Genomic DNA, 12,449 nt, shown 5'->3' with positions numbered 1-12,449 from the left:
GCTTACAAGCATTCTTTTTTTTTTTTGGTCAGTAGAAAGCCGAGAGTTTGCTTTTACATCGCAACGCTATTTCTGTCAGCGTAACAGAGTCATAATGGCCAAATGTGGACAAAGACATGACAGGGTGGAAATAATATGGGATGTGTCATTAGCATCCTGCACTGCTGACTGTGACTGAGAGATGTTGATGAAGTTAAAGAGATACTTACCACAGGATAAGCTTTACTTTTCCCCTTTGTGGAGCCATTATCTTAATTGCAACTGATACACATGAATTCACTCTTTAGACTCAAACTTTTTTCAGAACAAAAAGAGATTTTAAAGGTCCCATGGCATGACAATTTCACTTTATGAGTTTTTTTTTTAAATTAATATGAGTTCCCCCCCAGTCTGCCTATGGTCCCCAGTGGCTAGAAATGGTGATAGGTGTAAACCGAGCCCTGGGTATCCTGCTCTGCCTTTGAGAAAATGAAAGCTCAGATGGACCAATCAGGAATAGGGGACCACTAAGGTCTATATAAAAGAGACTTCAGATACAGTATTAGGAGACCACTAAGGTCTATATAAAAGAGACTTCAGATACAGTATTAGGGGACCACTAAGGTCTATATAAAAGAGACTTCAGATACAGTATTAGGAGACCACTAAGGTCTATATAAAAGAGACTTCAGATACAGTATTAGGAGACCACTAAGGTCTATATAAAAGAGACTTCAGATACAGTATTAGGAGACCACTAAGGTCTATATAAAAGAGACTTCAGATACAGTATTAGGGGACCACTAAGGTCTATATAAAAGAGACTTCAGATACAGTATTAGGGGACCACTAAGGTCTATATAAAAGAGACTTCAGATACAGTATTAGGGGACCACTAAGGTCTATATAAAAGAGACTTCAGATACAGTATTAGGGGACCACTAAGGTCTATATAAAAGAGACTTCAGATACAGTATTAGGGGACCACTAAGGTCTATATAAAAGAGACTTCAGATACAGTATTAGGGGACCACTAAGGTCTATATAAAAGAGACTTCAGATACAGTATTAGGGGACCACTAAGGCCTATATAAAAGAGACTTCAGATACAGTTTTAAGGGACCACTAAGGTCTATATAAAAGCATAAAAAAGCAGCATGTCATAGGACCTTTAAGAACTGAATTCCAGATGATGTAAATGTGTGAATGCCGTAAAACTCCTGTCACATGCAGACATACAGTTACTACTGGAAAAATGGAAAACCACTCTATAAATGTCTCTCTCTCTCTCTCTATCCTTGCTGCAGTGTATCTGGGGGTGACTAACCTGAGTGCGTACCAGGTGAGGATGAACAGTTTCTGCGCCCAGTGGCAGCCTCACCGACACGCCAACGCCTACCGAGTGACCATCGAGTCTCTGCTCAGTGAGTACCAACACAGCAGCAGTTTCTTCAGTTCTTTTGAAATTCCCTTTTTTATTGAGTTCTAACTAGGGATGCACCAAATCCAGATTTTTGGGCTTCGGCTGAATACCAAATCCACTGGTTAAGCTTCTGAAAGTACTGCCAAACAACAACTTTTTCTGCTCACGAGTTCCATGTCCACTTTCTCACAGCCTACTGCGTTGAGCGGTGCACCTACGTAAACACCTTCCCGTAATCAACGACAGCATCATTACGGTGCATCCCTGGTTCTAAGAAGGTCCAAACAAACATAACAAACGAACAATGTAATCACGGTCTTAAAAAGTGTTCTAAAGTTCTAGGTCTTAAATCATTTTAAATCAAATCACACCATGGCTACAGATATATTAACGGTTGCAGCGAGGGAGAATAGGTGGTCCACCTTAAAGCAGCCCACCTTAACTTAGTTCAGCACGATAATCTTCACAAATGAACACCCCTTTCATGAATTTTTTTAAGCATGAGAAGCTTCGTCAGGCTATAAACAAACTACATTAGGTTCACGCATGCACACAAATCTCTCCCCCCTCTCCTGCTACATTACTGACTCTGGATTATCTGACGTCAAACCGAGGCTGACAGGGTTATTAAACATGACATCACTTAAGCCTCCTGTTGTCCTCAGGTCCAGTTTGACCCATTTTCAAAAGTTTCTACATCAGACATTTGAGTTTCTTCCAACCAAATTGCCCCAAAATACCATGGATGGTTCCATGACACGCTCTTCTTCAAGTGAAATGAAGGATCTGATCACTACTTTCATTGAATTCTGGGTGTTTTATTCCATTTCATAGCATCATCCATAAACTAAGCTTTGACATATATATATATATATATATATGATTATCCATTACCTTCAAATCTCTGATCTTAACTTTTAGTCAAAATCATTCATAATTTCAGCTTTTTTCTAACGCAAAAATTGGATAATTTTATATAAATGAGATTTATTGATCAGGAATTGCAAAAATAAGTGTAAAACTAGTGTTAAATAAGTTGGTTCTAGTGGTGAATATACTGGTGGTAATGGAAACATTAAAGAAAGCAAGAAAAACGTGGAAAAAAAGGAGAAAATTGTTAAAAAGTGTTAATTTTGACCGGGGAGGATAACACAAGGGTTAAGAAAGTGGCATCCATAATACTGTAAACGCAGCTGTGATTCTCTCTCTCTCTCCCCCCCCCCCCACCCTCCCATTTTCCCATCAAACTCCCACGCTGCATATCTGTGCTGGTAGCCATACACTCATACATGCCTTCATCAGTGGGAGTCTGAGCATGCAGCGCAGAGAGACTGTCCGCCTCTTCCGAGACGACAAAGATATTGTTGTATCCCACCAGAGACGCGCTGACAGCCTTAAAGGTTTCTCCGTGCAGTCAGACACTGAGTAGACAAAGGAAAGGCTCACGCATCGCAACCCCGGCTGACATTTACATTCGCCGTGTGAGGCAATACAAGAAAAAAAAAAGACAAAAGGTCGGTGTTGTAGCTGCCAGCGTGCGTTGGGATGAGATGTTCTCGTTGCAGAAAATGAAAGTAATTATACAACAAGTAGATCCGACCAGAACCATCTGATCGGTCAACCAGAAATTTAGAACGGGCTCAAACACCCAGAGCCATTTACAGCTCAGCTGGCGCATCACTTAAAATATCACTCCGCCATTTCTGCGTCGACAGTACGGAGTTGAATTTAAAAAAACAAAAAAAAAACTGTTTCAAAAACCTTTTTGTATTCATCAGGGTTCATACGTTTTGAAAAAAAACTGGAAAAGTTATGGAAGTTGAAAAATGCTAATTCCAGGGCCTGGAAAGATTTTGGAAACATAAAAAGACCCAGAAAGTTTTGGAAAAGTCATGGAATTAGCTTTTAACACAGCATAGTAAAATGTGATTAATAAATGTATTTCACGTAGTCTTTACCTCAACGTTGTATTTGGGGAGCGATATTAAGAATCCCACTATGAACCACATACATTATCATTCATTTATAGTTAAACCTCTGAGGGTAAACTTTAACACAGATTTTTATTCTTATTGTATAATGTCGACTGACATTTTCAGGAACATGTAGTCATGGAAATTTGCCAAAAAGTCATGGAAAAGTATTGGTTAAAATGCGTAAGTAACGCAGGAACCACAGCGGGAAAGCACACAAAAGCTCTTCAACTAGTATATAAAGTGATTCACCGGATTAAACAACTTATATGGATATGTTTGGATCAGCTGTGCTGTGTGATTTTCGATGGGGGAAAAACACCAAATGTGCGATAGTTATTCAGTTTGGGGAAGTCCCACGATCTCTACAAAGAGATCTCTACAAACGTTAGCTCCAGTTAGCTGAAATCGTCGCTGTCGTTTGAAGTTCGCGGACGTTTTGGTATCTAAATCTATCCGTGGGAAAATAAAACTCAACAGACATCTTAGTTATGACAAGATAGAGCTAGCAGAGCAGTTTGGTGTTCATATTTGCGGTAATTATTCAGTTAGGGAAGTCCCACGAGCTCTACCAAGCTAACGTTAGCTTAGATTGACTGGCTGACTAAACAGAGAGGGACTAGAAATCATCTCTGTTGCTTTTTTATTTTATTTTGAGAGCGAATTGCCCCACAATATGAACACAGATTGGTTATAACTTTTTATTTTGTTGGTAAACTCTCTGGTTGTTTGGGAATTTTTTAGTCTCAAAGTCGGCCTGTCTGCCAAATTCCAGGGGGGTCCTTTTGAGTTTGACACACCGCTTTAAACCAATCGCCAGTTTTTGTGGGACATTTGCACCCCGCAAAAGAAAACAACTCATACAATATTACATGAAGTTAACCGTTGACACAATACAGTACCGTGAGCTATTTAAATTAGCTGATACATGGTTAAACCTCATTGGCTCATTACCAGTGTATCTCCGTGTGTACTTCCTCCACAGCAATCCCACCAATCAGTCCCAAAACGTCCCAGTTAGAGAGGAAATGCCCTAAACATATTCTTTGTAAATCTTTACAATCATTCCCTGAAATAACCAAGCAGATCTGCCTTGTTGCACCATCCAAATATTCTTCAAAACTTCTTCTTTTGACCTAAATCTTTACATTTTCGGCGTGTAGCTAGCTAGCTCGGAGTCTGTTGTTATTTCCCGAAGAAATTACCGCTTGGTCAGGCGCCTCTGTCGTTGTTATCGGCGCTAAAAGTCTCCTTTAGCGTCACATAACGCGCTTTAACTAAACGTGCTCGGTCGGGACTATTGCCGTCGCAGATATGTTAAGGAAAAGGTCGTGGGTGGGCTTACGTTTTCGTCCCGTGTTTGACCCATAAGTTATTGTTATAAGTTATTACATTTTTAATAAATATATTTAATTTAGGGCTGCAACCTCTTAGTCGACTAATCGGTCGTTTTGGTCTTAGTCGACTAAGATTTCTTTAGTCCATTAGTCATTTTTTTATGCTTATTCATGCTTAATTACTCCTTTCCAAGAAACTTCTGAGCACATTTATGGTAAACACAAGATTTAAAGTGGTGCTTTTGCAGGATTAATTGTGGAGAAACTCAGTTTTACAGATGGTTAATTAACTACATTTATATTGTGCTTTTCTAGTCTTAACCACCTCTCAAAGCTCACAGCTCTGTCGATTAAATCAACTAATCGATTAGTCGACAAAATCCTATAAGTGTTAGTCGACTAAGAAGTTCTTTAGTCGAGGACAGCCCTATTTTAATTTTGTCCCTGTGGCCTTAGCAGTACACAAGCCGTTCTTTAATGTCGCCGTTTTGTGCTCCTTTTTTGTTTTTTTAGATCAACTTTTTATTGTTTTATATTTTTGAACATACAGAACAGACAAATACAATTGAACAAGGTGCTCCTTTATTTATATATATATTCATTTTCCAGCACTTCTGAGTTTGCAGGTATGAATATAAATGCAGTCCATTTACCATTAAACTCTATATATTGGATGTTGAAGGGAAAATCGCAGCGCTACGACTGTTTAGCAACTTCAACCCTGCCCCCCTCCCCCAGAGGCTTTTATTAGACTCTTTATGAGACCTATATTTGTTAAATGTACTGGTATATATCCAGCTTCTTCATTTAGCTGTCAATAATGACTCTGCACCAAAAGTCACCTCCACAATAAAAAAAAAAACCAAATAAACAAAGCCCTGCAATTACTGAAGTCATTTTCTGATTCCCGCGCGGAGCCAGCGGGCTCAGCGCCGACAGAAATAATTGCCTGTTTTCTCATTTTCTTTGAAACCGATAACACGCTCCCGACACATCAAACAACAGATGGCATTCGATAGCACGCGTCCACCTTTCAGTCATCGCCTCAGAAGGTAAGATTGACTTTTAATACGGCCACCAAAATGGTGAGGTGCTAATGGCTGTTATCCATCACCTGCAGGCCTCTCTGTCACTGACAGCACACACAGTACAGGCCAAAAGTTTGGACACACCTTCTCATTCAATGCGTTTCCTTTTTATTTTCATGACTATTTACATCGTAGATTCTCACTGAAGGCATCAAAACTATGAATGAACACATATGGAATTATGTACTTAACAAAAAAGTGTGAAATAACTGAAAACATGTCTTATATTTTAGATTCTTCAAAGTAGTCACCCTTTGCTTTTTTTGATAACTCAGCAAACCCTTGGTGTTCTCTCAATGAGCTTCATGAGGTAGTCACCTGAAATGGTTTTACCTTCACAGGTGTGCTTTGCCAGGGTTAATTAGTGGAATTATTTCCCTTATTAAAAAAAAAAAAAAAAAAGCAAAGGGTGGCTACTTTGAAGAATCTAAAATATAAGACATGTTTTCAGTTATTTCTTCTTCTTTCTTTCAAGGTTTTTTTATTGGATGATAAAATTGCAAAAAGCAATTACTGTACAGTGGGATATTCATATTTTTCCCCTTTTGAACCAGAGCATACCCCCCCCCCCCCCATGCCCCACCCTCCCACCCACTTACAAACAAACCTGTATTAAGGATTACCACAAGAGATAGTTTAAAACACCGTCTAAATTATAATAAATAAAACATAAAGGATAACAACTTAAGAAGGTACAGAATGACAAAAAAATATGTTATATATATAAATAAAAAACACACTTTTTTGTTAAGTACATAATTCCATATGTGTTCATTCATAGTTTTGATGCCTTCAGTGAGAATCTACAATGTAAATAGTCATGAAAATAAAAAGGAAACACACTGGATGAGAAGGTGTGTCCAAACTTTTGGCCTGTACTGTAGAAAGGCAGCTACCAGGTGTCCCTGCTCTCCACTCACAATTCGGATAAATGAAGATTTATGTTTGCACAGCTGGTGAATAATTAGCAGAGAACATGCCGCGGGAGAAGGAGAGAAAATGGTGTGGAAAAGAGAGGGAGGTAGGAGAGGTCGATAAAGAATGGAGAGTTAAGTGTTTGGCTGCGCTGGAAGAAGTATTCAGATCCTTCATTACTGCAGTAACAGCACCGATACCACACTGTCAAAACTACTCTGGTACAAGTACAAGTCCTGCAATGAGAATGTGAGAACTTTCTTTCTTTCGGTCGGTCTCTTTCCTTCTTTCTTTCTTTCTGTCTCTTTCTTTCTCTCCTTTTGTTCTTTCTTTTTTTCTTTCTGTCTCTTTCTTTCTGTCTCTGTCTTTGTCTTTCTGTCTCTCTCCTTTCTTTCTTTCTGTCTATTTCCTTTCTTGCTTTCTGTCTCTGTCCTTCCTTTCTGACTCTTTCTTTGTCTCTCCTTTCTTTCTGTCTCTTTCCTTCTTTCTGTCTGTTTCTGTATTTCCTTCTTCCTTTCTGTCTCTTTCTTTCTCTCTCTCTTTCTGTCTCTGTCTCTCCTTTCTTTCGATCTCTTTCCTTGCTTGCTTTCTGTTTCTCTTTCTGTCTCTTTCCTTCTTTCTTTTGGTCTCTTTCCTTGCTTGCTTTCTGTTTCTCTTTCTGTCTCTTTCCTTCTTTCTTTCGGTCTCTTTCCTTCTTCCTTTCGGTCTCTCTCCTTTCTTGCTGTCGGTCTCTTTCCTTTCTTTCTGTCTCTTCCTTTCTGTCTCTTTCTTTCTGTCTTTCTGTCCCTCTCTTTCTTTCTAGAGATCTCCAACTATCCAGGGAGGTCCCGGGACATTTATTGAGAAAAGCGACAAAAAATTGTTGAAAAAGTTACGAAAAAAAAAAACGTTGAAAAAAAGGTGACAAAAACTCAGAAAGAAGCGCCATAACATCCGAAAAAGAACATGGTTTTCCACGCAAAGTGTGAAGTGTGCCCTCGTTTAGAAGAAGCCTCCCGGCTAATCCTGCCTTGTAACCAAAGCTGTTTAAATAGCTAGCTAGCTCATGTAGTCCTTACCTAGCTAGCTCATGTAGTCCTTACTTAGCTACTGAACATGTGCGACTGCCAACAAAGATGTTACAGAAGTTGAGATGTCTCACTCTGTAGCTAAAACAGAGAGCTCAACACACAGGGTGAAAAGAGGAGCTGCAGCAATGTGCAGTACAACAAAAATATGGTGTTTTTATGAAAATTAAACCATGTAATCCTATTCTGGTACAATCTCAAATTACAATTATGAACCTGAAAATGAAAAAAATTGATGTATTGTGGAGTCCGAATAAAACATACGGGACACATACGGGATGGGAGGAAAGCTATCGGGCCTTTTCCCCGGAACGATAACGAGCGTCTCTCTTGTCTTTTCCCTGCTAGATGGCCAGAGGCAGGAGACGAAGCTGAGCGGAGGGGCGAACCGCCACTGTTTCAACAACCTGAAGGCCAACACGCAGTACAAGATGAGCGTGTACGCTCAGCTGCCGGACGGGAGCGAAGGGCCGGCAGTCACCGTCACGGAGAAGACTCGTGAGTGCACCTGACGCCCTCAAACGGCGACAGGAGTACACAAGTGTACTGTATATTAGAGCAGGGGTCTTCAACGTGTTTTAAACCATGGACCCCTGAACTGAAAAAGAGACTACATACTGTATATTGTATAAAATTAAGTTGCATATTAAATTGGCCTAAAGCCTTTATACATACCTTTTTAGTGCATAGAATACTAAGCTATTAAAATAATCATTGTGGGCCTGATTTTAGAAATCATCTTTAAATGTTGCACATACTGTACATGTGGCACATTGAATCCTTAGGATGGCTACCTTAGTGACTACATTACCTATAGGCCAGTAAGCCTATAATGCTAATAATATATTGGATTCAAACACCTTCCTGCATTCTGGTGAATGTTCATCCACCACTTTGTGCCCTTTCCTGCATCGATTTACGGTGGAAATGTCACACACGCAACAAGTACTTTACCTCCTCCATTCAACACCCAGAGATCTGTCATAATAACAATATAACAAAAAAACACACACACACACACACACACACACACACACACAGAAACTGCTTTCAGCTGTCATCGTGTATGAGAAAAGCCCACTACAGGCTGAGAGGAAGATCACGTCATTCTCAACATAAAACCTCTTTTATCCCCCATCGGAGCGATGCAAGCCGAGTCCTCTTCCTTTCTTTCAGAAGGAGGGAGGGAGCTGGAGTAGGAGTGAGGAAGAGAAGAACTAAGGGAGAGAGCTAGGGAGGGAGAGATGGAAGGAGAGAGATAGGGAGGGAGGGAGGGAGGGAGGGAGAAAGCTAGGGAATGAGGGATGGAAAAAGCGACTGAGGGAGGGAGTTAGGGAGGGAGTGAGGAAGAGAAGGACTAAGGGAGAGAGCTAGGGAGGGAGACGGAAGGAGGGAGCTTGGGAGGGAGAGAGGAAGAGAAGGACTAAGGGAGAGGGCTAGGGAGGGAGAGACGGAGGGAGAGAGCTAGGGAGGGAGAGACGGAGGGAGAGAGCTAGGGAGGGAGAGACGGAGGGAGGGAGCTAGGGAGGGAGGATGAGACGGAGGGAGAAAGCTAGGGAGGGAGGCATAGAGGGAGAGAGCTAGGGAGGGAGGGAGCTAGGTAGGGAGTGAGGAAGAGAAGGACTAAAGGAGAGAGCTAGGGAGAGACGGAGGGAGAGAAGGAGGGAGGGCGCTAGGGAGGGAGGATGAGACGGAGGGAGAAAGCTAGGGAGGGAGGCATGGAGGGAGGGAGCTAGGGAGGGACGGAGGGAGGGAGGGAGGGAGCTAGGGAGGGACGGAGGGGGAGGGAGGGAGCTAGGTAGGGAGAGACAGAGGGAGAGAGCTAGGGAGGGAGAGAAGGAGGGAGGTAGGTAGGGAGTGAGGAAGAGAAGAACTAAAGGAGAGAGCTAGGGAGGGAGAGACGGAGGGAGAGAGCTAGGGAGGGAGAGACAGAGGGAGAGAGCTTAGGGAGGGAGAGAAGGAGGGAGGGAGGGAGTGAGGGAGAGAAGGAGGCTCGGGAGGGAGAGAGCTAGGGAGGGAGAGAAGGAGGGAGGGAGCTAGGGAGGGACGAGAAAAATGGCAGCTCTTGTGTGAAGTAAACGCAACATTTTTCAACTTTCTGCTAAGATATATTATGGGACTTTTTTTGCAACGAAAATGCGGGGATTATGAAATCGTGCAAGCCCCGCATATTTTGCGCCGGAAATCGGCATATTAATGCGTCAAAAGTGCGGCTTATTTGGTAAAAAATGCAATCGCATAATGCTGTTTTTCTGGAGGGACTGATATGAAGGTGTTAATTGATGTGTAAAGGCTGCACAGGCGAGTACTATGAAAAGATTTGACCAAAAAGAAAGGAGTAAAGAAAGAGTGTTGCTTCTCCCAGAGCAGGTATTGGTAAGCTAGGAGCTTCTCTCCTCCACCGTGATTTATAGCGTTGTTTGGATGCTGATGAAAGGCGGAGCCTCTGTTTCTCCCAACGACTGTCCCCGCCCGATACCCAGCGCTCCCCCACCTGTGATCACGAGTAAGCCGCAGCTGATTGGCTGGCTAAACAGCCCCGAATGAAGGGACCCTGTGTGTGTGTGTGTGTGTGTGTGTGTGTGTGTGTGTGTGTGTGTGTGTGTGTGTGTGTGTGTGTGTGTGTGTTAGTGCGCGCGCACGCGCAATGTAGTTTCCCCCCCCCCCACTCAAAAGGTAATAAAAAAAACCTCTAAAGGTAATGGCTTGAAAGCAGAGACAGTTGAAGTTTAATTTAGACGAGTGGAACTTGTGTGTGTGTGTGTTTGTGTGTGTGCGCGCGTGTGTGTGTGTGCATATGGGGGAACTAGATAACACGTATGTGTGTGCAATCTAGTCTCTCCCCCCCCCTCCCCTCCACACACACACACAGAATAAAGGTAACGGGTTGAAAGCAGAGACAGTTGGAGTATAATTTAGACAAGTGGAACTAGAGAGAGAGTGTGTGCGTGCGTGCGTGCATGCGTGCGTGCGTATGGGGGAACTCGATCACGTGTGTGTGTGTGTGTGTCGTGCGTGTCATTTTGTGTGTGTGTGTGTGTGTGTGTGTGTGTCTGTGTACGTGTGATCTAGTCCCCCCCTTACAGAGTAAAGGTGTCAGGTTGAAAGCAGAGACAGTTAGACTTTGAATTAGACGAGTGGAACTAGTGTGTGTGTGTGTGTGTGTGTGTGTGTGTGTGTGTATCTGTGTACGTGTGATCTAGTTATCCCCCTAAAGAGTAAAGGGTTTTGGGTTGAAAGCAGAGGCTGTCTCCTGTGATCATTCTAAATTACACAGGAGCTGAAATCACAGAGCTGAACGTAGTGATTTCACACGTTCTGGATGTCCAACGTAACGTGTGGCTCTTCTTCTCTCTTCACTCGTTTGTGTACGTGCCAGAGGGGAAGTTTGATTCTAATGGGGGGCCCCCCTACAGATTGTTCTACAGTGAATGTGGTCCTGATTGCAGGTTTTCATGTCTTCGTGTGTGTGTGTGTGTGTGTGTCTGTGCGCGTCTTGTCTATTCTCTCTGTGCAGTACCCATCCCGACGCCGGCACCGACCACGCCCCCCACCACCACGCCGCTACCCACGATCCCCCCTGCCAAGGAAGGTAAAGAGCCGACTTTATATTGTAGTTTGTAGTGTGGATTGTCTCCAGTCAGATTCCCTGACCTATTGATTTCAATGATGCTGTTTTCGTCTGTTTAACTGGGGTAACTCGGGAGGGGTGAAGCTTGTCACTTTCGTCTATGGTATGGTATGGTGTGTATATATATATATATACACACACGTATAAGTATATACACGTATATCTGCAGTGTGACGTCACTTTGTTTCCGAAACAATAGCCGATCTTCTCAAATTATTCTAAGCGATTCAAATGAGAAATTCCCATGTTCAAAAAGGAGTAGGAAAAAGTAAAAAAAAAAATATACAATACTTTTCTGGTCCTTTCCCCCTTTCTCTATTTATATCCTTTCGTTAAATAGAACACAATTTGATGCTTCGCTTATTTATACATGTTTACATACACATACATGTACCGTATATCTGCCTACCTACACTCACATAAACACATGCATACACATAGACACAGATGCATACATACATTTACTTTTTTGTTTCTTTTCTTCGTCGTTTCCGTCTATCTATATCAAACCGAATAATAACCCATCCAAACTAGCCTTAGTATGTAAGCCCAGGAACCATACAGTCGGTATACAATATTGTGTGTAAGTTTAACTTTAACCCCTCCTAACCCCGTAACCCGCCAGCTGGTTTTGAAAAAGCAGGTTTTGTATGAAAGCTTGCCGAGTAAAAAAACGAAAAAGAACCTCTTACCCTTGGAAAGAAGCTGTAAAAACCAAATTATTCGTCCGATTCTCAAAATTCCGACTGCCGCTGAATGCATCTACGTAAAATGCGCCGACATCATGTAAAAAAAAAAAGCTCCAAAGTTAAGCCCAAAAAAACATTAAGTAGATTAAAAACAAATGGCATTGAACATGCCCTTCTTCAAAAACTGGCAAAAAAATAAATAAATCAAGCGTATGCATTATCATGATACTCGGAGGAATCAGTTGGGCTGCAACTTTAGTTTAGTTCTCAATCTTTGAATGATTGCTGTCCTCTTAAGAAGTCAAAACTTAGTGTCTTATAATGCAGATTTCTTTCTTAAAGGGATA

General features: G+C 41.9%; 1 protein-coding gene across 7 annotated transcripts in view; it reads left to right on the top strand.

The window, feature by feature from the left end:
* The window catches only part of LOC114568716 (collagen alpha-1(XIV) chain-like), a 317,958-nt gene that overhangs the window by 148,027 nt on the left and 157,482 nt on the right, over nucleotides 1-12,449 (top strand). For all 7 annotated transcript variants that reach the window (XM_028598365.1, XM_028598362.1, XM_028598361.1 and 4 more), the window contains 3 exons: nucleotides 1,287-1,403; nucleotides 8,131-8,280; nucleotides 11,300-11,374. In XM_028598365.1, the coding sequence (XP_028454166.1) occupies nucleotides 1,287-1,403; nucleotides 8,131-8,280; nucleotides 11,300-11,374 (342 nt within the window). The remainder of the gene's footprint in view (nucleotides 1-1,286; nucleotides 1,404-8,130; nucleotides 8,281-11,299; nucleotides 11,375-12,449) is intronic.

Source organism: Perca flavescens, chromosome 14 (genome assembly GCF_004354835.1).
Source record: "Perca flavescens isolate YP-PL-M2 chromosome 14, PFLA_1.0, whole genome shotgun sequence".
Lineage (NCBI taxonomy): Eukaryota > Metazoa > Chordata > Actinopteri > Perciformes > Percidae > Perca > Perca flavescens.
This window is presented reverse-complemented; position numbering and strand designations above follow the sequence as displayed.